Source organism: Pectinophora gossypiella, chromosome 9 (assembly GCF_024362695.1).
Source record: "Pectinophora gossypiella chromosome 9, ilPecGoss1.1, whole genome shotgun sequence".
Taxonomy (NCBI): Eukaryota; Metazoa; Arthropoda; class Insecta; order Lepidoptera; family Gelechiidae; genus Pectinophora; species Pectinophora gossypiella.
The window spans coordinates 16,679,524-16,705,777 of record NC_065412.1 but is presented as its reverse complement, the minus strand read 5'-3'; the positions used below and the strand labels follow the sequence as shown (position 1 = coordinate 16,705,777).

At 37.9% G+C, this 26,254-nt stretch overlaps 1 protein-coding gene across 4 annotated transcripts in view; it reads right to left on the bottom strand.

The window, feature by feature from the left end:
- Nucleotides 1–6,762: 6,762 nt before the first annotated feature.
- LOC126369650 (disks large homolog 2-like) overlaps nucleotides 6,763–26,254 on the bottom strand; it is a 69,884-nt gene continuing 50,392 nt past the window's right edge. For 2 of the 4 annotated variants that reach the window (XM_050014194.1, XM_050014195.1), the window contains exons 5-11: nucleotides 23,149–23,229; nucleotides 21,080–21,283; nucleotides 20,574–20,712; nucleotides 18,517–18,586; nucleotides 17,500–17,740; nucleotides 14,444–14,613; nucleotides 6,763–7,169 (exon numbers count right to left, since the gene is read on the bottom strand). In XM_050014194.1, the coding sequence (XP_049870151.1) occupies nucleotides 7,166–7,169; nucleotides 14,444–14,613; nucleotides 17,500–17,740; nucleotides 18,517–18,586; nucleotides 20,574–20,712; nucleotides 21,080–21,283; nucleotides 23,149–23,229 (909 nt within the window). In that variant the 3' untranslated portion in view covers nucleotides 6,763–7,165. Of the gene's footprint in view, nucleotides 7,170–14,439; nucleotides 14,614–17,499; nucleotides 17,741–18,516; nucleotides 18,587–20,573; nucleotides 20,713–21,079; nucleotides 21,284–23,148; nucleotides 23,230–26,254 lie in introns of those variants that run through there. The other 2 variants (XM_050014197.1, XM_050014196.1) reach the window with 2 other exon arrangements.

Here is a 26,254-nt window from a genome sequence, read left to right as displayed (position 1 = left end):
TATGTTGTGCGACCATTGGTACAATTCGCGATGCTCGCGGCGCAGTTCTGTGTGAATTTCGTAATATATAGTCTTTATTCGTGATACACGACAATATCTCGATTAATGATGTAGAAAAAGCCATTATATACTACTTCGTAGTTATAGATTACGCTTTATAATAGCGCGTGTAAACTTTTGGCAGTTTCTAAATTGATGGAGGCCTATTATGATGGTACAAGATAAACTATGCAGACGTGTTAGACCCTATCGACTATAATCATTATAAGTTCGCAGACAGACTATTTAAGATAGTACTTACGATTTATTTTAATCGAGCATTTCTTATCTCATTCTTTAACGATTTTTTAAATACTTCTGCATAATATCTCAGGAAGAGGAAATGCCTAAAAACCAGCGCTGGTGCCATAACATATTCCATCACAGCACAAGCTGAGAGATTACCTTAACTCATATTCAATAATCAGTTTAAAATTAGTCCTAGGCTATATATCATAAATGTGAAAGTTTGTGAGTATGGACGTTTGGATATTTGTTACTCTTTCACGCAAAAATGATCGAATGGATTTTAGTGAAACTTTACAATAATGTAGCTTAATACATCAGAAAAACACACAAGCTGTAAAAATTAAAAAAAAAATCGGATATTCTTACCGCGGAAATCGAAATCCACGCGGAAGAAGTCGCGGGCGGCCGCTAGTATGGCGATAAAATCCTTTTATTTTTCATTTAATTTCATTTTCTTTAATTTCCTTTTATCTTGACAAAGTAAGTACTTGGCCAATGTTTACGAGCAATTTATAAAATAATAAAGAAAACCTAGAATCGCTTCGCTCCCGTCTCATCCCTGCCTATGAATAAATTGTTTCTCAAACGCAACTTATATAAGTTAGACGACTCTTTATTAGAATTAATCAAACACGCTTTTTTTTTGACGTGACTTATTGTAAATTTGCCGCAGATTGCATTAACTACTTTGCCGGCCAAATGGGGAGCGCTGAAGGCTCTCACCCGGTACAACGTTTAAGACAACAGGCCTGAGGGTGCCCAGTTGGGCGCGAACCTCGGCTCAGGGCGTCGTCTGAGAGGAAAAATATTTGAAAGAATTAATCGACCCTAGTGGGTCGATAGCGATAAGCGCTGAATGAGGGAAATCGTCGACCACGCCGGCGGGGCCGGTATCGGGGCCCTGAAGTGTTTGGTGTCGCGAGCTGATTGGCTGCCTCTATGGTTAGAGTAATCGGGTCGCCGGGATCGTATATTACGTCCTTCGGACGCCGATACTGCCAAACACGCAAACAGTGTTTTGTTATTATTATTAATAGCCCTCAATGTCCCACTGCAGGGCAAAGGCATCTCTTCCCTTTTTCCACTCCTCCCTGTCCCCAGCTTTTTCGTGCCACCGTTTCGAAAAGCGGTCTAACTCATCGCGCCATCTTTTTCGTGGCCTTCCCCGACGTCTGACAGCATTTGCAGGAACCCACTCAGTAGCTTTTTTGGCCCAGAGGTAATCGGGCATTCGGGCAACATGTCTAGCCCAGTCCCATTTCCCACAGCTTTTATAATACAATACAATACAAAATTAATATTTTTTATCTTTATTTTGGAGGGTTTTGTCTAAATAGAATATGTCACCCTCATAAGTGCTCACAAAAACTCTTTATTGCACATATTTATAAACACAACACTAAAAACAATTACAAATATGACAGGAGAACTACAATTGGCGGCCTTATAACTTATTGCTTTTACCTAATCTTCAGAAACAGAAATAGGATTAATTACTTTTACATTTTAAATAAATTTGTATAAACCAGGTCTTGAGTTTTCCAAGTATTGTCGATGGAGACGATTAGTTGCGACCCCCACTTGGTGTGATTCACAACTTAGAACTTAACTGCTTTGATGTTCTCTTAATTGGAATAGTTTGCCGGATTACGCACCGAACACAAATTCTGATTGTGCGAGCTTGGATTTGATACCAGTTGTTGATAAAAACTATATTTATAAATTAATAAACGGATCTCTGAGCGCTTATCGCGCGCGGCACGTTATTCCATCCCCTCTTCATCCCCTTAGGGGTATAAAGCTATACTATATTTGTTCCTGGTCTCGAAACTTTCTTCATGCCAAACATTTAAATCAGTCTTTTTTTTAAATAAAATAGGCTCGCGTTTAACCACAATCTCACCTGATGTTAAGTGACGATGTGGTGTGACGGTGTGTGGGTGGATCACGCGAACCTATCAAATGCCTATTCACTCTAGCCTTCTTATCTTTAGGTTCAATTGCTTATGCTTGAAAAAATAACATACAGAGAGAAAGAGTTACTTTCGCATTTAAGTGAAATATTTGCGCGAAGTGTGTATGACTTTTTCGACGATTCGGTAGCGTTGCAGGAATCGTGACGTGATTATCAGCATTACATATTTCTTCAGATAATTATAAAGTAATTATAATTATAACTTGAAGCTTTATTACGAGATCATTTTCTTACACTAATTCTTCCGAAGTACCGAGAAAGGTTTTGCAGGTTGCATATGTATATCCTGGCATAAAATAAACGTTTTACGACGAAATATTCGTCGTTACATCTATTGGAATTAAGATTTTTTCTATTTAAAACTGCTGTCTTGTCACTTGCCATATAAATTATACCACGATAAGTGTTTACTGTACTATCAGACTCCACGTCCTCTGTTCTGTGATCAGCAGTTATTTTTAATAAACGTATAGGATTGTAGTACAAAACCAAAGTAACTACTGACTTTTAAAAATATACTTTATAACAAACCAACCTTGAAATCTGACACTTACACCATAACAAAGGAAGAATAACAGGAAGTACTGCCCGAGTCTCTTCGAAAACCATTATACAGGGAAAGAGTGAAAATGGAAACGCTCAGTTACGATATGAATTGTGAAATACTCGTAAATAAAATTACGTTCAACTTAAATATACATCAGCCCGTTAAATTGAAAAATGAAAAGGGTAAATGTCTAGCAAAAAGTGCGGGTCATTCTTTTCATTTCTTTTATCTCCTCCCCAAACGAGCTCGATGCATTTTTCGTAAAAATAAACAAGAGAAATTAAAGCACCCTCTTTACGTAACTTTTTCTAAATAAGAAACAACATCACTCATTTAGGAAGAGGAATTTTATTTTCAATAAAAAATTGCCAAAAATAAGGTAGAAACTTTCTAATGGAAGTTTTTCATGAGAAGTTTGCGAGGCAGAGGGAGCGGCCCTCCGGCGATCGCCGCTTTTTTCGTCGTAAAACGCTCTTTTGAGAAAATTAAACGAATTTATAAACGTTCCGGACAACAAAAGACCGAGTTTGAACCCAGAACACATACATTATCCGCCATTTCATGGAACAGGATATCATTCCAGGGAATCATTACGATGCTCGAATCGTTTTTAGGTTCCTATAAATATGTTTTTCATTTAACATTTATTTTTATTTTGAAAACAATAATATATTACCTTTGGTTACAAAATGATCCACTACAGAATTTACTAAGAGTTTTCTTAACGATTTTTCTCGTGTCGTGGATGTCGTTTGGGGGTTGCTAACAATGTCGCGTCGTATAAAAAAAACACAGCAACGACTTAACAACTTGAAATGATTCTTATAATAGGTACTTACTATAAAATATTGTTGTGTTCGACTATAGATAATCTCACCTCGTGGTTAGTGAAGATGTGGCTAGACGTTAAAACACACTTACCTAGAAAATAAAAAATGACAAATTTAATTTAAAATTTAAATTCAACTATTCCCTGTTGAGATATAGTTATGAGCTTATTATTATATTAAGTACATTCATACATAAACTCACACCCATATTCCCCGAAGTATGTTAAATACAATTAAAATTTAAGATAATACTCGCGCAGGCTGTGCCGTGTTCATCAAACTTACAATACAATGCAAATACACTTTATTGCACCAAAAAAAAAGAAATAATTACTCTTAACTAAGTACGGTCACGAGCATTATATGTATACACTTTGTTACCATGTCACATTAACTTTTTTGACAAATTGAACTGTAAGTCTCACTAAATGTTAAATATGTTAGTGCGACAGAGTCCTAAAGTGGGTACATTATATTGCATTACATGGAAAATGGCGGCCTACACGTTTACAAGCTACAAGTAACTCACAAATACATGCGAATTACGTTTATGAAAAAAAAAATACAGGGATATTAAAATATACTTGTGAAATATTATAATGACTCTTGTAACATGTAATTTACATGTGTATTTTTGATAAATAAATTCTTGTAATAATGAAAATTTTTACAAGATTTTTTCTAGCAATATACAGGGCTAGTAAGTTTTGATAAACAGGGCACTGGTCTAACAAAACGCTCTGTAGATTGTGGGTAGTTTCATCTTACGATGGATGTGGGTACCACTGATTAGTCAATTCGTATAGTCGTGAGCTTATGCAAATAATAATAATCAGAAATATTATTGAAGCCTACCTTACTGCATATAACGTATGATTCTTTTCACCAGCTCGCAGCTTCAGTGCTCACCACCTAACCGGCGGGTTCCCGGGCTTCCCGGGCTGCAGTAGTAAACGAAGATAGTTCCAAATTTTTGAGTTTAATTTTTGTCACTATCCACATCACTTTGGTCTATAATTGTCCGTATAGTGTATTTTATTCACACGCGTTACGATTTTGGCACTTTATTACCGATAAATATATTTTTCCGGGCAGATCGTCTTACCTCCAGAAAACCGGCGGAGTTACTGAGCGACACCACCAGAGGCGCTTCATTCGCTGCAACAAGAAACCAATCTTTGTGATTGGCCAGAACGTTAAACTTCGTTGACAAACGCTCTGCTACTGGTAGAAATTCCAACACAAAATAATATAGAAAACTTAAATGACCGCGTATAGAAAGCCTGGAATGGAGCGAAAATTTGAAAATCGAATAAAGAATAAGGAGGTTACGGAACAGAAATTAAATATTTTAATTGTAATTTTAGCATCTTTACTAGGTACTCCTATTCTTCTAAGTAAGGACTTCAATGTCCAAGAAGTATACATAAGATCACTCCTATATCCCAAAGGGGTGGGCAGAGTGACCTCCGCTTACTACGATCCACTGACACACCACTTTCATTGCATCAAAGACTTACGTAATTATTGTACTAAAAATAAATATATCACTTTATTAAACAGTAAGCAAACATTACAGGCTGAAATCAGGACAAAAAAATATATTCAACATCCAGAACCTATCCAGAATCTTTATATTTCTTGGATCGCCACGCTACTAATGCTTTATTTCGATTTATTGTTCTCTGTGCAATCTGCGGATCAGACACAAAGTGACGAATCCCTTACAAGTCGCTTCCAAAAAATATACTAATACAAGAACATAAATTCACACCTCTAGTCTCTGATGGGGCGGACAGAGCCATAAGCAATCAGAAGATAACCACTTTTATTCAAAATTATTTGCTCAACCGTTAGAGGCAGATGAGTCATTTTCGAACTAATACAGGATACGCGAATTTGCTTTAGTAGCAAGTGTACCACGCATCATCTAGTCAAGGGATACCTAAAACTGTATTATGGGTTGTCTACCTTACATACAGACGGGACAAAAGGGCCTAATGTAGCTACAGAGCAATAAATAAATGAGGCAGCCCTCAAAGCAATTTACCAAGAATACGGATATTTTTTACATAAACAAACATCACAATTCCACTTAGTACGATCCTCACACCACTTCCAGTTCTTCCACTCTAATCAAAGACATAAGACATGGGATATTTTTTTACTGAAGTAGAATTTGTCTGAAATAGACTTCCTTACCTTTTACTTACATAGACGTTTGTAAAGTGAAAACACAGCATTGTGGTAAAAATAATTCACCGACATCTAGTTATAATAAACTTACTTAGTAGTTGTAGATGCAAAGTTCCTATAAGCAGTATTTCTATACCAATAATAATGTAGAGGAGAACCGATGGCCGCTGGGGCGGAAAGGTTCTAGAATGGCGACCACGTGTCGGGCGACGCTCAGTGGGTAGGCCCGCTACAAGGTGGATCGACGATCTGGTGAAGATGGCGGGAAGCCGCTGGATGCGGGCAGCGCAGGACCGATCGTCGTGGAGATCCTTGGGGGAGGCCTATGCCCAGCCGTGGGCGTCGTACGGCTGATGAATAATGTATCATGTGTAATATATGCTCAGTAGTAACCCTAACACTAGGGTTGATGGGGTTGGTAATCCACCTCATAACCCACACGATAGAAGAAGATAATGTATTATACTATACAATATTAGCTCGTAATCTAATGCCAAATCGACCTGAAACTTGGCACGAGGATAGCTCGAGTTTTCATCTAACAAAGTTTTTAGATCTATTTAATAGGTGCAATAGTTTCAGAATTGCAGCCGTTTTATTTCCCAACTGGCGCCTGCGATTGGGATTTCATAATATATCGGAGCCGGTTTACTTAAGGAAGTACACGTAAACCCAATAAATAGATTTATTAGAATCTTTTCATCGTAACTTCCTGAATGAGGAAAGTACCACTTCCCGGTTATTTATCACCGGCTCTTTCAACGGCTTCGAGAGAACGGGGGCTTTTTTTTAAAGAAAGAAAGGCAAAGGAGCTGACGTATCCCCTGATGGTAAGCAATTACCGACGCCCATAGATACTGCTAAACCAGAGAGGCCGCAAGTGCGTTTGAGTGTGTGCGGTTGCAGACAAAGTGAACAAACCAACGAACTTTTTCAATGTCGTGTATTCAATTTCATTTCATACCGTACAACGATAACACTAACATTATTTTTTAGTATCACAGTTCCAAAACTTCATTAGATTTCGTTAACCTATAATACATATATCTATGACTAATCTAATTTACATTTTTTATTTTTTTGGTTATTACAATTTTGTATTAGTAAAGAAAAGAGTTCCATACAGACAGACGATTGTCGAATTAAAACAATGTTTATTTACAATGCCTAACTAGAAGCGTACAAACCATGGAGCGTATGACGGATGATAAAATTGGTTTTATACCACTTAACATTTATAAAATTGATATCTTTATACAGTACATTGTAAATTGTTCACTAGCTAGGTTCAGTTCTCATCGAATGGTCGGTGTCACAGCCAGTCCACTGTTACCTGCAACAAAAAACGGAAAAAAGTTAAAAAGTGTCTCGCTCCGCGTCGGTGTCACGATATGACACCGTGCCTCGTTCACTGACAGTCCCCGTTCATGAAAACCCATATTGACAGTGTTGCGAACTTTTGCGCAGATTTTATAATCTTTTTACATGTTTTTTTATATTTCTTCTTTTTCGACAACGTTTTGTATATTGGTTTTGTTTCTTGCTTACATCTTGTGCTTTTTTGGTGAACTTTGGTGAAAATACATTAAATAACTCTCTCATAAGCTAAATATTTGTTATTCCTTCATATTATAGTAATACAGTCCACGTCATATACATCAGCTACCACCGTAGCTCACAGACAGAGTGTCGTCTGCTGTTGAAAAACTCAGTTTGTTACGTGTCTGAAATAAACGTTTTAAGTACAGTTTTTTTGACACAGTTGGGTCGACCATTAAAGATGGTGACGGTGATACGGCTCACCAGCCATCATGTTGGCCTAGAAACCTCGGTGAGGTCTGGATATGTAGATCATTTTTGCGAAGAATGAACCTCTGACTACCCCATTGGGATATAGTCTAAAGCTTATGTTATGTAATAAACTTTTTTTTGTGATTTTGCGATGTTAATGTTAATCTCATAACAATTAAAAAGTTTACGGGACTAATTCGTGATCAGACTAGAAAATTATTAAAATTACTCATATAAACTTTTTCCATACTAATCTCTCAAACTGTTCACATGGAAACTTTGTCTCCATTGTTTAATTTTAGTCTTGACTCCACATTGTGACGTATTATTAAAATTACATACGATTTAAAACGTTTATGACATTCATGTATTTCAAAGGAACATTTAGACATGTCAAGTTGAAACTAATTTATTCTATGTTACGTATAATATGTTAGTCAAAGTTAAGACGTCACTTCGTACCTATGTGATGTATTATTCGAAATTAATCTCTGAAACAAAGGAAACTGTCTGGCTCGCGAAGATTGTCGAGCTTATGAAAATTTGAGTAGATAAATATTTTTGATACAATACCTACATGTTTATTCAAGAAAGTAATTAATTTGATGCTTAAAGCAAATTTCATATCGCGACGCGTTAAACGGTTGTCTGACATGTACATAGGTACATCTAAGGTTGTAGGTCAGAGCTAGTTTATGTAAAACAAATCGATAAAGTATACAGGATTTTGTATTCCATAGCGACGCGACGACTGCGTGAAGAATTCGGCACAAGTAAAATATACGTACATAAACACATACATAAACAGCCTATATACGTCCCACTGCTGGGCACAGGCCTCCCCTCAATCGACCGGAGAGGGTATGGAGCATACTCCACCACGCTGCTCCACTGCGGGTTGGTGGAGATATTTAGGCTAGTAGCTCGGGACCAACGGCTTAGCATGTCTCGTAATCATCGTACTTTTTCGGATAATCAGGTGATTCAAGCCTGCAATGTCCTTGCTAAAAAAAGGACAGTCTCAAAAAGTGATAAAAAAAATGTATATATATGAAGCAAATAAAATATATGAAGTGAAAAACTAAATGCAACATTCATCCCGGGGCCTCAGTCGCTGCAACGCGGCCAAAGCGTCGATAAAAATAAATAAATGTGAAGGTAATTGTTTTTTACCATATAATCATGTATTGTTAAAAATAGTTTGAATGCATGAATCTCAACACCGTTTTGGCGATCTTAGCATTTTTGAAACTATGAGACCCCGAGTATTTGGAACAAGGCGGATCATGTGCCAATTTCGAGCGAAACTCATCAACATTCCATATTTTTCGCCAGTATATATTCAAAACTCCGGGTGACGGTAACTCAGTGAGTGAATGCACGATATCGTATTTACATCGGATGCGGGATTAGCATACGTAGCGACGCACGCGGCGACATGACCGGAATGCGTCCGATGCCCCGCCCCGCATGAGCCCCGCATATGCACCCCATATTGCAGATGCAGCCAACATTTATTGTCCTCTGCTCTACATATTGGTGTGCATTTTGTGTATTGAGCGGTTTTTGGGGCGGTATGAAGATAATTTATCTGTTAACATAACAAATAATTTATTGCCCACAAAGGATAGATATATAGATAGATAGAATCTTTATTTAGGTTTAAGACGTTACATAAATTACTTAATATTAAAATTTTAACATATATGAAATGTAAGACTTAAAACTAAAAAGGGTACAGGGTAAGGAAATACAAAACATAACAGAAATAGTATAAGAGACAGCCTTATCGCTATGTAGTAATATCTTCTTCTTCTGTTAATTGGATAGAACATAAGTAGATAGATTACGCTTTAATTTTATTTAGGAGTCAATTTCGATTATCATATCCAAGCTTTTATCTTACTTTTACATATTCCAGAGTCCCATATAAACATAAAATGTATTTTATATTATATAATTTAGTAACTGGAATGTTCAATGGCCGAAAATAATAGTTTTGTTGTAAAGCAAAACTTTTCTTCCAAACGAAAGCTTTGAAAATCTAATAAACAAAGGCTCCTTTCTTAATTATTCCTAAAAGTCTGGTATTATATAAAACCTAGGTACCTACCGAATACTAATACTTTCCATAATAAATTCAAAACAAGCGGTAATAACATAATACAATCGGGGTAGTCTGAGGTCGGTACATCCCTCGCAAGATGAACTAAGTACAGTCATGAGCAATATCATGTACCCACTTTAGAACCCTGTCGCACTATCATATTTGACATTTAATGAGACCTACGGTTTAATTTTTCAATTAAGTTAATGTAACATGGTTTCAAAGTGTATCATATTAGTACTCGTGACCGTACCCGCGCCTCACTGTGTTAAACCAACGAGATAAGCGGTGAGCTGTATCGCCTTTTATAATGGTCGAGCCAGCTGTGTTTATTAAAATGCACATATAAGATTAAGAAATAAGTGATTGGTGCAAGTCCACAACCGATCTGGCGATCCAGGATCGGACCAGCGGCGCTCCTCGTTTGAGAAGCAACCCCGTGGACATACTGGATCACAATGGTGCTAATTCCTGTAAACACCATCTAATTTTATTTTAAGTTATATCTGTCATTTTCTTATCCGCCGAAAAGGAAAGGGACGGGTAATCGACAAGCATAAAATTTATGGAACACGTCAATTTTAAGCACAAATCTAAAACAACCGTCTAAAAATTTTACATTGGTCAATAACCCGACAGAATTATGTTGAGCACACGTCAAACTGTGTGCATACCAGTGAGATACCTTTTTGATTCGCCCGGGTTATTCATTCATTTACTCATTCTTCCTAAAATTAAGAGCTGTCAATCATCCGTCCCTTTCCTTTTCGGCGGATAAGAAAATGACAGGTATAACTTAAAGTAAAATTAGGAGGTGTCTGCAGGAATCGGGGCCAGTGACTTCCGAGAAGTAGTAGTGATTGCATAAAAGCTATAAAATGTGTAATTGTCTATTACTGAAAACAAATATCGAAGCGAAAATCATAATGACATTAAACACTAATGAAGCTTATAACTTATTTAATATCTTTTGGAGGCTCAAATTTCAATGACATTTACTAATAATAACCAGTTATTAACATGACTATGCCTATTTAGGACTGAGCTAGATTTGACAACAGCACAAACTGATGAAAATGATTATACATAATTAATTTAGTAATGCTCTAGAATTATTTATTAATTATTATTTTAGAATGCTGGATTATATGCTAATAAATTAGCGGATTGTTACGATGGCATCCAAAAATCGTATTAATCAAGTTTTGGTTTCGTGCATCATCGTACGAAAGAGTATACGCAGCTAGGGAGGTAACATAACATTATCTCATGACTGAATCCCAATTGGGGTAGTCAGAGGTACATCCATCGCAAGGTGGAAAGTACCCACACCTCACCGAGGTTTCTGTTAGACTAACGAGATAGGTCGTGAGGCGTATCGTAGCCTATAATAGTTGAGTCAACTGCATTTTAACATAAAATTAATAACTCATAACTCATTAGCGCAAGTCTAGTACCAGGGTTCCACACAGGACCACATTTTCCTACTGACCCATAGTGTATGTTTATAGTATATGAATATTATTATATATCTAATCACAACTCGGCCGGTGTGTGGCGGCATATACTCGTATTTCGCGTCAAAGAGCCCGATACTGTCAATTCCAGGCATTTAACCTGGAAGCTATTACCGACCGCTAAGTGAAGTGATGAACTGTGTTTGAGCAGTGTTCAGACCTGTGAAATGGACCTGTCTTTCGAACAAGGCAAATAAAACCGCAAACAAAAAGAAGTCATAACGTTATAATATAAGACTATATTCTTAATTGGGTTCTTATTACTTTGTATACGTAGAAGGGTACATTCATCGCTTTATGGACTAAGTAATCTCGCTGAGCTTTATTTTTTTTTAATCGTCAGTATCAATAATATGCAATGGAGTATGTATAATTAAAGAAAACCCTCGAATTTTCATTAATTTTTCCGACAAGAAATTCCACTTGATTTCAACTCAAAATAATGGTCTGCATCATCCCCCTCAGTATTAATCACGGTGTTCCTAATACCTATATCTACTTGTAAGGCAGATAGCCTTATAAGGCTGATTAACAATATTGTTATTTGACATTTGTATGCATTGCGCACTTATTTTTATATGTGCAAATGTCATTTTTTTACATTTTTCCTCACCTTATGGTTGTCTGGAAGAAATCGCTTTAAGCGATAAGGCTGCCATTTGCCATGTACTTAGTTAAGAGACTTTTTGTAATTATTTCTTTTTATTTTGGTGCAATAAAGTGTATTTGTATCGTATTGTATTGTATTGCAACTTTGTTTTTTTTTATATGAAATGCATAGATGTAGCGTTTTTAACCCCCGTGTACGTACTTGTATGGGGTGTGAGTGACATCGAAACAAATACTGATGGGTATGATTCAGCTCAATATTCTGAACCTATTATAAAGTGGAATTTACCATCGCAAAAGGATAGAATTGAAAATAATTTAAAAAACACATAAGAAAACATTAATTCATCTTGAATCCACGAGAATCGTGGTCTGAATTATCCCCTACAGTATTCGTTACTAACATCCTGTATAATAACCCGGAAAATATAAAGCCTTTTTAGTGCTTGGGTCAATCTGATGGAAATGTAGTACCAAAATGTTGCCTCCATTCTCTTTGTCTATCCCACAAGAGACATAATGAATACGTGGGGCCATTTGTGAATCTAAAATTATCTCTATTTTAGTGTTCAAATGCCGTCGGTCTAGTATATTATGTTTGCATGAGGCGGAATGGAACGCAGCTGGTAGCCGCGTTAGAATCTATATTTTACTCGTGCGTTCCCGCTTGCATATAAATTTTGTGTTATTTTTTAAAAATTCCAGTGTAGGTAAAAAAATATGGTTTTCGATTTTATACCTACAAAAAATAAACTTATGGGAGTCATTTTGATACCTATACGAAGCACAAAAAATACAAGAAAAAAAGCAATCTGTATGTATACAACATTAATATTTTAACATCAATAGAATATACTTAGGCACTTACTTGGAACTAAATATAGAATATTTAATCTAATACAGCATTGATGTTATAATACCAGTATTACTATGTTTAATAAGTATAAACGAGGCACGAACACTTGTTTTATATTTTTTAAATTTCATACATAATAATATACAATCTCCTTAGTGTTAGAAATTACAAAATTTTATAATTTATTTTATGCTTCGAAATATCTTGTTTTTTTTTCACATATTTTACTCAGATATTAATATAAATATTTATTGTTTATATATTTATAATATACAACTTCAAAATTCAGGTTCTGTGGCACGATGAATATCAATAGCAAACCACGTTTACAAGTGCTTAAGCAAAGTTGAGCACATATTTGGCGCTACCAATATAAGTAGTTTTCAAGTTATTAGTTGAGGCTAACCGATATTGGCAAACTTAGCCAAGACTGCTTGCTGTGTGCCGCTGCATTTACATACTAATTGATTCTAATCTAAGATCCATGCAAGGGATGACCAAGAATATGTCAAGCTGACGTAACGGACTTGTTGTATTGATTGAAGCATCATCGTGTCTTGTCCACTACAATAGACGTTATCGGTTAATGGCAGACACGTCCCCTACTATATGGGACTTAAACGTACCTGGCGAAGAGTAGATGTGCTTATATATCACGAAATAAAAGAAAGAGTTTGGAAAGGCCTTAACGCGCGTTTTGTATGAGAACCGCTGTACCCGGTTTGACCCCGTTCTCTTTTACTAACTACTCCTGCAAACAGATAACTACGATAGCTCTACTGCTTCTCGAATTCCATAGCCACTTTACCGGCAATGTATATTTTATATGATAGGCCGTAATTTTATCATCACATATCGTAAAATACTGCATACAAAAGTATTTTTCTGATAAATAGCCGATCATACTAAGGTGTTTAGCTTTCTTGTAATAAGGAGGGATCTTGCATGATAATTGATATTTCGTTTATTGACCTGTAGGTTGTAATGCACATAACAACGTAAGGTTTGCGGACAAGTGGAGTGCAAAGTTGAATAAAGTGCAACATCCGTTGTACAGTCATGAGCAATATCATATACCCACTTCAGAACCCTGTCGCACTAACATATTTGTCATTTTAATGAGACTTACGGTTTAATTTGTCAAAAAAGTTAATGTGACATGGTTTCAAAGTGTATACAATATTAGTACTCGTGACCGTACAGTGTGACAAGATGCGCCGCGGACACTTGTACAGAGATTGGTTGTCTATTTGTTGTGCGAGGTGCATGGCTGAAGGCAATGTACTTGCTTTTTCTTGCATGCATTGTCTTTCAGTAGAAATTACGGTCGAACTTAAACAATTACCGATTCAAATGCGCGTTAATTGCAATCATTGCACTCAATTCGTCCAATCTGCATGATAATCAGCCAGCTGTTTAAATAGTGCTGTAATCAGGATCTGATCAGAAAATAATTAGTATGTAAATTTAGACCGGTGACAAAGCAGCCAGGCTAGGCAAGTTAGGTAAAATTGGGTTACATGGAATGATCTCTAGCTCGCCTGAATACATGCTTGGATTTAAATAAAACTTTTGTAGTGTTCCTGATACATTTAACTCATGGTAAAATAATATAAAGATCCTTTGTCCGGCCAAGTAGTAACTGCCATTTCTTGGAATCAGCATCAATGTTCTTTTGCAATATAATAATATGCAAATATTACACGGTAAGAATACAAGAATATTACCTCGGATATACAACATGGAGGTCGGGGTGCACGGGCACGTGCGTGGAGTGCGCGTGGTGCGGCGCGCGCGGCTCGGCGCCGGCGTTGATGGCTCGGATGCGCGCGCGCAGCCGCTCGTACTGCTCCGGCTGGTACTGCGCCGCGATGGTGACTGCTGCGCCGCTGTACTGCTTGAGGGGGCAAGAAAACAGACGTTTATAAGATGTCTATTGAATGGTCAACTTAGACAGATAGAAAAGAAATATTTTTACCAAAACATATACCTACTACTACTGGATAATCATAAATTAGATAAATTAAAACCAATAATTGATTTTGAATGTAGGATCATCAGAGAACACTGCCTTATTGGATGACACGATCATATTTTAGAAAGTTTTGTCATACAATAATCATCTACCGCGATTTCGAGACGTGTTATGGCTAATTAAAAATAGTTTCAGTGTTTTTGTGTAACCTGATACGGGAGAGGTAAATGGTACGCACGCCATGGCATTTCATTCTGAGGTACCTATATAAAATAAACAAACGCTCGATTTACATTATGAGTAAATCACGACGATAAAATATACGTTGTGACGTGGCTCACATTACGTTAGAAAAGCTGCTTTTCCACTTGGCAACATTTAGCGCACGACATGTTGCGTAACATGTTGAAAGTTATTTTATTTATTTAAAAGAATGTTGGAGGCGATGGTTGCTCCGGTAAATAAAACCTTTTCGAAATGTTGTTAAATGGACTGTATTAAATTAAAAACTAGGAAATATTTACATAAGTAGCGAGAAATAAGAAAACATGCCTCGTCAGCTAAGTCCGTTTGTTTCATAACGTTGTCTGTCTACGCGTCTAATACACGACCGTCGACACCATGTCGCCAGAGGAACTAGTGTTGCTGTTCGTGACGTCTACACTCAACGACAATTCATGCTGAACTAACGATGCTCTCTAAACAAACAACAAGCAGCGCGACATGTTGCGCTTCAGCTGGCAACGTCGCGCGCTGTTGTGCAACGTTGCCGTACATGTTGAGCATTACGTGTTGCGCGTTAATTGTTACAAAATAAACAAAGAAAAGTTTCGATTTTAGGTATTTTGTCCATGCAAATATAAAAACAATTTGTGGTCACCGATTTTTAATTTGCGGTCGTCAGCATTTATCAAAGGACAGTGTCCCGCGTAGTGGACATTTTTGAAACAAATTTGTAACGCTGTTTCTAGAATTCTTTGTTCTAAGATACATTAAAAAAAAAAGTTGTTATAATTTTTGTCAAAGATTCACATGTTTCATTCTGTGAAATGGCCAGAAATACACCCGGTATAAGATTTAGGGTAAGGATCATTATCACCAGCTTTAAGTGGAATTTTATATGTCAGTCCAAATTGTCACTTTACTTGGAATTCGGGTGGGTTTAACCCATACTGTTAGCGCGTGATTGATGTCCCCACCCTTTTGCTTTAGATTGTTATATGTTATGTAAATGTTACTGTAAAAGCCTGATTTACGGTAAATCTTGGAAATTCCCTAATCACACATACATACATAAACTCACGTCTATTACCTAATGGGATAAGCAGAGATTATGAAATTCCATTTGATCCTAACACACTTATTTTTCTGTCTTTTCTTTTTGGAATTTCTCGAATCATTCTTCAATAATCTTTAATTTAGGACTTTTACCCGTAAGCACTTAGTAAAATAGGTATACTACTGAGCTATGGTAAATGGTGGAAAATGAGATCTTTCGACGTGCACGATATACGATTTGGATCCGGAGGTCTTGGATTCGATTCCCGGCGGGCACACGTGTGGCAAAAACCACTTTGTGGGATTGTCCCTTGCGGTCAGGATAATGCAGACTAAAATTACCTAATTATCCGAAATATAAGATGATTTTCTGATTCGGAAGGCACGTACAGCTTTTCCTCGACATTTACACATACCAATATAAGACCATGCCTGTTTCCCATTGGAGTAGCTATTGGACTATTACGATCCGATACATCATTTTCGCTTCACTCACCATCATCAAAATCCTTAGATTCAAAAGTTGGAAACAGAAGAATTTTGACATGAACGGTACGTTACAGATATTAAATTCCCGTGTGTGCTTGAAGATTTGTGCAATTATCTTAGCAAAAGAATTCCTTTAGTAAAGATATTCTAACTGGGATCTATGTACAGTGTTCTACTTTGTGGAAAGAAGAAATAAGGAAATATCTTTAAGTGAATATTCACAAAGAGAATACAGTATTAGTTTTAATATCATAATACAAACCAAGAGGTTGAAAGAAAAGGTCAAATGTATCCAATCAAGGATCATCTTGTAAGTTTTTAACATAGGTTCGTGTTTGACCACAGTCCACAATCAAATACGTAAACAAGTAAAATATCCTGTCGAAAATCCCGCACGTGTCGTCTTATCCCCATCCACCCACACTTTCTCGTATCGCCCACACTCATCACTTTACTTCTCTTTTAACATTTCCCTTTCATCCCACATAATCACATGCCCATATTATAATTATCACCACTGATCTGGAATGACGATCGCATAAAAAGTTAATTCAGTGTGGAAGACACGTGGAGGCTAGAGTGGAACATGTTCGACGGACAAATTCGGACCTTATTCAAGGACCCCTCGCGGAGGGTCGCGGTTGACTCCAAACTAAAAATCTGGACCCGACTGAACCGGTGTAGGACCAACCATGCAAAGTCAAACCACTACCTAAATAATTGGGGCTTAAAGGAGTCGCCATACAATGAATGTGGTGACCCGGATCAAACCATATCTCACATAGTGAACGTGAACGAGTGCCCTCTGCACCGGTTCCCAGGTGGCATAGCCGAGCTGCATTGTGTGACGGATGCGGCAGAGACTTGGTTAGGGGAGCTTAAGCTGGATATAATGATCCACGCAAGATATTTTATTCTTATCTGCCATACGCAACAATAATAATAATAATTATCATCTTATCCATGTCCGTACCTATATAAATAACCCCCGTAGATGCTAGTATACCTACTATCTATAATACAAAAATCTTATATAATTACCTTTAAAGCCGCGGCAGCCTGCTCATGGGTCGCGCGTGTCAGGTCTCTTCCATCCACACTGAGGATCCTGTCTCCTCTATGCAGCATGCCACTAGCCGCGCCCCCCTCCGCGACCCCCGACACGAACACCCCGCACGTGTCGTCCTCCCCACCACTCGGTTCCCCCTCCCCGCCCAGACCGCCGACAATGTCCATTCCCAGTCGAGAACCTGAGCGGACCAGACGTACCATGCGAACGCATCTGTGCACAAATATTGAGAATTAATAGTAGATTTAGTTGTTTCTTGTTTTAAAATCCTGCAATTGGGTTAGGTTAGGTGAATATACCCAAATAGTGTGTTGATGTGTAAAATAAATATATACTTTGGTATATAGAACGTTCCCCTTTTTTGAAACCAGTTAGAAATAGGTTTAGTGGTTAGTTAGCCATTGTTAGCAGTGCAACACTAACAAAAAATGTTGTCTTACTTTATTACTCTTCAAATCCATAAGTATAGCAAGTAGAATTAAATAATTAGATTACAATCCAATTACCCATTCTTTCTAATAAACTTTCAATCCAATTACATTATACCTTAAATGTATTTGAGCACTCTAGCTTTCAGAGAGTGTATTGAAAGGATAACTTTCTTCCACTCAAATATTACCAAAGATCTTATAATAAGTTAGAAAGTAAAACCATTCAAAGTTCCCCGGTAGCTCGAGTTCGCTCAAATAAGTAATCTCAGAACTAAATTAAATCAATATTTTAAAAATCTGGCTAGCGGCTAAATCTGCTTAATTCCAGATTCGGAAGCAGACGGAAATGACCCATAAAAGCGTAGATGAATGCGTTTCGCTGAAATATTTTTTTAATTTTAGCAGCAATGAGCGCGGGAGTAACACCGAACACATGCGATACACCCGTGCCAAAATTGGCGAACAAAAAGACAACGCAGTCGTTGAATTAGTGCCAGTGGAACAGTGGAGCGTGCCGGCGAATGGGCCGGCTGAGGGAGGATCAGATAATAAACTTACCTCGGTATTTCTAAATGTTCCTCCTCCAGTAACTCGTGTAGCGTCGAGCACGACGTCGCCTGCGTCCTCGCTGCAACAACAAACTGCGTTACAACTATAAAATGAGAGAATAAGCTCCCTTTGTCTACTTTGCAAGTGAAGTTCTTTGTTATACTCTGTTAGTATATTGGTTTCAAGACTTGTAATTCGTTTGTCGTTCCATTAGGACTGCTTGAACGAAATGTTTATGATATTCTACTACGTGGTTGTTCTAGTATCTTTTACGTTTGCCTTTGTGAGCTAGAAGCGCAGTTGTGGGTCTTTATGTTGTATAAAATAACGTTTCCACAATTGTACACGCTGCTCATTAAATGGCGGAAACGCAGTGCCCAATGTCCGTCCACAAATTGGCTCACCATCCTCTCATGTAAGCTGGAAAGGATTTGGCATACAAGTATACTTTTTGTACGGTTTACAACGCAAGTTATTTCGCTCGCATTGCAACCTACTTTTCCATTTGTTGGTTTGAAAATGTACAATTGTAGGTACAATTCATCGTTATCTTAAAGTCAATATTATCGTTTAGCATATATTATTAACCTAAGGTAACTATGTTAAACTGTTACATTTATGACCAGCATCTTTAACTGCATACATAACCTATTTACTTTTTTGTGATCGTATAGTTAAAATATTCAACGCATTTACACCGATAAAATACTATTGTATTCATAAAATACACATTATTTATACCTTTAAATAGGTCAATTCCTACCACTTGGCTACGGCCCGTATCACCGTTGACATCGTAACGAATACTGAGGGGGATGATTCAGACCATGATTCTGAATTGACATAGTGGAATTTTCCGTCGTAAAATTCATGACTATTTTGTGTTTTTTTTTTAATATTTTCAATTCTATACTTATGCGATGAAAAATTCTACTTGACATTAACTCAGAATAATGAGCTCAGTCATCCCCCTTAGGATTCGTTACGATGATTACCTAAATCCCGCACAAGTACGTACAGTCATGAGCAATATAATGTACCCACTTTAGGACTCTGTCGCACTAACATATTTGACATTTAGTGAGACTTACAGTTCAATTTGTCAAAAAAGTTAATGTGACATGGTACCAAAGTGTATACTATTAATGCTCGTGACCGATGAACTAAGTACCCATATCTCACGAAGCTTTCTGTTAGACCAACATGATGGGTGGTGAACCATATTGCTGTATTTTCTACAATGATCGAACCAACTGACGAAATATATTATGTATATGCAAAGAAATGTAATAATGTAATGCGTGTTACATACGTTATTATTCAGGTCGCTCGACTTACTTAAGCGGAATTCTTTAAATAAGATGTATCATCCGCTGGCCTAATTACTCGCTATCCCTTCGTTTGCAACAATATACAACACGACACGACTGCTTTATGTGCATTTATTAGACATGCCAGCTTAATTAAGACTAATACATCATTGTCACGAGTGTAAGTTACGAGTAAGCGACCTTCCTCACGGCGCGACGTGATATCGTAACAATTGACGATTAAAATATAGAGTAGTAGACCTAGATAGATACTTTTTTTTGAAAAAAATAAAATTTAAATTCTGAATTCGTTTGAAGTAATTAATCTTAACTCTTTATAACGGCCTCCGTGACCCAGTGGTTTTAGCGTTGGGCTCACGATTCGGAGGTCCCGGGTTCAAATCCCGGTGGGGATACATCACGAAAATCACTTTGCGATCCCTAGTTTGGTTATAGGATATTACAGGCTGATCACCTGATTGTCCGAAAGAAATATGATCCGTGCTTCGGAAGGCACGTTAAGCCGTTGGTCCCGGTCACTACTTACTGATGTAAGTCAGTAGTCTTTACATGGGCCTTTGGCGGCTCAATAGTAATCCTGACACCAGGGTTGATGGGGTTGGTAATCCACCTCACAACTCACACGATAGAAGAAAAAGATAACTTTTATACGTGGTCTAACACTGGCAACCTTACCCTAATGTCGCAGATTGATTCGATATTGAATCTCGCTATGAGAAATAAGGTAGTGCTTACTTGAGTAAAGCGGAGCGGTTTTGGCAACAGGCGGGAATGATCCGGCTGGTAAGACGATTAAGGTCACATGCTCGCCCGTTCGACGCAATGCCGCTACCGCTTGCGCGTGCGTCGCGCCTATTAGCGATGTTTCTATTCCCTGGAAAAATAAGTTGATTTAGAACACAAAAAATGTAATTTTTTTAAGAGCGGTCGCCGCTCAGTTTTTAGACCCGCTACAAGGTGGACCGACGATCTGGTGAAGGTCGCTGGAAGCCGCTGGATGCGGGCAGGGGGACCGATCGTGGTGGAGATCCTTGTGGGAGGCCTATGCCCAGCAGTGGTCGTCGTACGGCTGATGATGATGAAACTTAAAATGAGAAACGTACAATACGTATGTTCGAACCGTTACCGAGTCAATAAATGCAATAAGTATAAAGGCAGCAAGCAGGCTGGTAGTCGTTTACGAGGGTGGAGGAAGCGAAGGTGGCGTGTCAGGATAGTCGCAAGTAGATATGGTAACTCACATCATCATCTCTAACGGCGAGTATCTTATCTCCGAGCCGCAAGCGCCCGTCGTGGTGCGCGGCGCCCCCAACGGCGATGTGCGAAACAAACACACCCGCGTCGCCGCCCGCGCCGTCGTCGGCGCCGCCCGCGATGCCCAGCCCCAGCCCGCGTGCGCCGCGGCACAGCGTCACGATGCGCGGGCGCCGAGCTCGCCGCACTCTCTGTGAAACAAACGAGGGGTTACGAACTTCAAAATAAATATAATATAGACATCATCATCTCCCTAGCTTTAACCCCCTTTTGCTGGGTCCGGATACCTTACCTGATGATTGGACTGGTCTGATATTTCATGCGACTACAAATAGACTGTTTTGTTTCACAATTTAGTAATTATATGTAGTAACCACTTAAAACTCTAATAACGTATCGATGTACTATCGTTGTTGGCAGAAAATGCCTCTCCATATATCAATTAACAGTAAGGAACCGTCAAACACAAAGGTCAGATAGTTTTGAAGCTGGTCCTCTTCCAAGGAATAGAGGAAGTGCTCTTAATTGACGTGGGTCTATTGTTGAAACTGACACTTTGCGTGCCCTCGGAAACATAAAGGAGGTTGATTTGAAAGCGGAACATAAGCTGACTTTTCGTAGAGACTTAATAAATAAGTTGTCTAAAATTTCTAGTCAACTATTATTAGAAGAGCTAACATGGAACAGGTTAAAGAGAAGGTGAACGTCGTGTCTTATAAAAAAGTGAAGGAATTGGCCTTTGATAGACAAGAATGGAGAATACGACACCGACAAGATTGTAACTCTTAAATAAGTGATGATTATAAAATGATAAATTATATTTATTTTCCAAGAAAATGGTGGTCATACAGGTGTTAATGTATTTTTAAGGTACAGCATTTTCAGTCATTACAAAATTTGTAAGATGCCATCTTTATGCAATTGGAATAAAGATTTATTTCATCAATTGAAGGGTATTCGAGGAATACTCTTCCAATAAATAAAGTTAAAAAATTAAGCTCACATAAATCATCGTGATCGATTGCCGGGTAATGGAAAAAACTTTGTTCAGAACAAGGAAATGCAAGAAAAAAGATCTCTTGTTCATGGTCATTAAAGGACGACTAAAAACCTCCCATTTATTTTAATTATGGGTAAGTAATTAAAAACGTTTTTTATGCTTCTTCTTTCACCGATCCCCGATTGCCTCACCTCAAACCTCGTGAGATATTTCTCAGAAAGTCACAGAATATGCCTGTCCACATCTATACGTCACACGCCTCTCTTCAAACAACTAGAGTGGATAATTGATTCCTGGACCTCTTACTTAATGATACGCAGCCATGTTAAGCAGAAGCTGATACCGATATTAGTACTTAAGTTTTTGCTTAAACGCTAATTTATAATAACGTATAATAATATCCGAGAATAAAGGAGGTAAGTAAATGGTAATTAATTCAATTAGTGAGATAGAACAGCTTACCACGAAATGTTATACCATTATGATAATATAATTTATAAACGAGAATAGAAAGTAATGATCTATGAAAGTATAATGTAATATCCGAAAACTGTGTATCAAGAAAATAATAACTAATAAAAAATATTAGAAATTAAATACTTTCAGCTGTGATGATAAACAATCTCTGTGATGTGATTATACATCTTGACTAATAAATCAGAGATCTTATTCCGACTGCCTTCGTGAATTGCAAGATTTACCACTATCTCTGTGTTTCTTCGACATTATGAACAATATAAAAACCTGTCATACGAGTAGTGCCCAATTTGGGGAATGCGTGACTGATGTAAGTGCCAAAATCTAAACAACTGAATTCGAATTTAATGAGTTTGAATTCATGTTTGAATTAAAATAGATCATTGGTATCACGTGGTTTTCACAATTTGCGACCGGTTAATGACAATGGGGTGTACTACTATGCACCACTGCCTACTTCTTTGGAAAATTCCACTTGATATTAACTCAGAACAATGGTCTGAATAATTCCCCCAGTATTCGTTACTAACACTAATGTCACTAACACTCTGTATTAAAGACTTCTATTATGATACTTACTAATCTGACGACGTTCCCAGCCTTCTGTAGAGCTTCCACGGCCACGGAGTGCGGGGCTCCTTCAACGGACACGTCGTTTACCTGCAAGTAATAACATTATTGTAATAATGTTATGAAAACAAACAAAAAATCTAGCTGAGAAATCTGTCACTTGTTTTATTTGACCACTTGTTATCATCGAGTTTAGAGTGTCAGTAAAAAAAAGTATCTGCTTCAAAACATTTTCGGTTTTTTCGAGTAATAATTTGTGTATCATGAGCTCACGACTATAGGTATCACAATAGAGTAGTCAGAGCTACTTCCATCGCAAGATGAACTAAGTACACACCTCACCGAGGTTTCTGTTAGGCCAACGTGACAGGTGAGCCGTATCGCCGTCTATAATTATGGTCGAGCCTACTGTGTCAATGAAAACTGCACTTAAGATGACTCATTAGTTCAAATCTGGTAACGGGCTTCGAACCAAATTTGTGTTTCAGTTGAAAGAACTCTAGGATAAAATCCAATGCATCACCCAACAGATCTTAGATTAACTCGACGCATGTGGGATTTACGTTATCTATCTATCGTCAATCTAGTCATCTCCCTAGCAATATCCCGTTTTCCACAGGGTCCGCTTACCTAACCTAAGATTTGACAAGCCCGATTTTTGACAGAAGCGACTGCCTGTCTGACCTTCCAACCCGCGAAGGGAAAACCAGCCCAATACAGGTTAGGTCCAAAAATGCATTTCTCGGGAATGTGGGTTTCCTAACGATGTTTTCCTTCACTGACCGCGTGATAATCATTTATAGTCCGACCATGCATTCGAAAACAAATTCGACATACATTGGTTTAGACCTAGGCTGGGATTCAAACCTGCAATCTCAAAGTGAGAGGCAAGCATTCTACCAACTGGGCTACCACGGCTCGCTATCGTTAATCTCGTACGAGGTGAATTTCTATTTCTACTTACTTCTATACTAATATCATAAAGAGGATTGTGTTCTTAATTACCACACAGAAAACCACAAGACTGTGGTCACAATTACCCACAGACTTGTGATGTTGTGATAAATTATATGTAAATTGAAGGTCCTGTGGTACACCGGCTAGGTTCTCAAACGAGCAGCGTCGGTTCGAACCCCGGTCAACTTACACTATTGTCATTTTTTATCACTAATACAGTCGGCACGACCATTATAGACGGCGATACGGCTCACTACCTATCATGTTGATCTAACAGAAAGTCCTGTGTAGCGTATTTACACTTAGGTCGACGATTTCCCTCAATCATCGCTTATCGCTATTGACCCGCTAGGGTCGATAAATTATTTCAAATATTTTTCCTCACAGACGACGCCCTAAGCCGAGGTTCACGCCCAACTGGGCACCCACAGGCCTGTTGTCTTAAATGATGTACCGGGTACCTTCAGCGCTCCCCAGTCCGGCCAAGTAGTTAATGCCATCTGCGGCAAATCTACAATAAGTCACGTCAAAATAAAAAATACTTAGTTCATATTGCGATGGATATACATATGACTAGGCTAATTGGGAATTAGTGAGTTTATATTGTTATGTTATCCAGTTATTTCTTCTCCATTGGACTAGGAGTCTACAGGTCTACACTCCTGTACAGCTTCTGTATGTATCTAAGTGTGGGTGACTGTCTTTCCTTTGAATTACAATCATTCTTCTTCTGAACCGTAAGAAACGATCCAACAGAAAACGTTTTCCAAAACACGAAATTTATAATTAGAAGATAAACACACAAAGTTACAGGAACAAGACAAAACGTATTTCATTTCACGTTTCACAACACTCGCGTCATAGACACGTAACAAATTAAAAGTTGAAATGAAATGTGACAAACATTGAACAATAACATTCTCAAAAGTGAGATGACAGTAGACATTATAGACAAGTGTCCAATTAAAGCAACTTAACAATCTTCTCGAAGGCCCAACTACTCCGGTCTTCTTCTATCGTGTGGGTTGTGAGGTGGATTACCAACCACATCAACCCTGGTGTCCGGGTTACTATTGAGCCGCCAAAGGCCCCTGACATGACTCATGTAACGACTACTTACATACATTAGTAAGTAGTAACCGGGACCAACGGCTTAACGTGAACGAAGCACGGATCGTCTTACTTTCGGACAATCAGGTCCTAACCAATGTAGGGATAACAAAGAGATTTTTGTGATATGTCCGCAGCGGGATTCGAACCCAGGACCTCCGGATCGAGAGCCCAACGCTCAACCACTGGACTACGGAGGCCGCTAAAACGTGTTAACTAATCCGGTAAACATAAGATATATATTGTCTTGACTGTGCCGCATTACGGACAGACACCTCAAATTCAAATAGATTTAACGAACCTCTTCCGACCACCCTTTCAAGGGAACAGGTAATTACCACCCGGGTGAGTTTACTTTCTGTAGGGGAGGAATTTGTTATCATTATAACTGTATTAACCCCGCGCATAAGCGTCGAAAAGGGCTGTTTTGTAAGCTCTGATGTTCACAGAGTTAATTAATGGATAAAAAATTTAAAGGGATGTGAACATGTATGGTGTGCTATGACGTGGCGTTGGGGCTTGAAATTGCGTGATGACACCAGCTTTGGGAAAATTATTATTAAGTATAATTAGTTTTAGAATAGAGATACAAAAATGTAGAGGTGACACGCCATGAATGGAATATCCTAAGCGGAGCCTTCTGAAAAATAGCTCATGCGGCCATTATGGCAATTATTTAGAAAACAAAAAAGCAACATAAGAGATGAGACTCCCATATCCCCATTTAAACGCGGTAAGAACCCGTTATTATGTGCTTTAATTATGATAATAACCGCGTAAACTTAAAACAATGTATAAACAAACATAATAAAAAAAAGTTTATTATTACATTGGTTACGGTAGAATACAACAATTCACGATCTAACAGTCAAAAGATCCAAACCGGGTTCAATAAATTATAAAAAAAATAATGTTACCTGTTCGGATCACGAACAAAATATAAAAATGTCTATAGTTTTTGTTACTATAAAAAAGGTATTATCATCATATGACAAAGAGAGAGACTTCCTTCTTGGCATCAAAAATGAATGCTTTTCTTGTGTTAAAA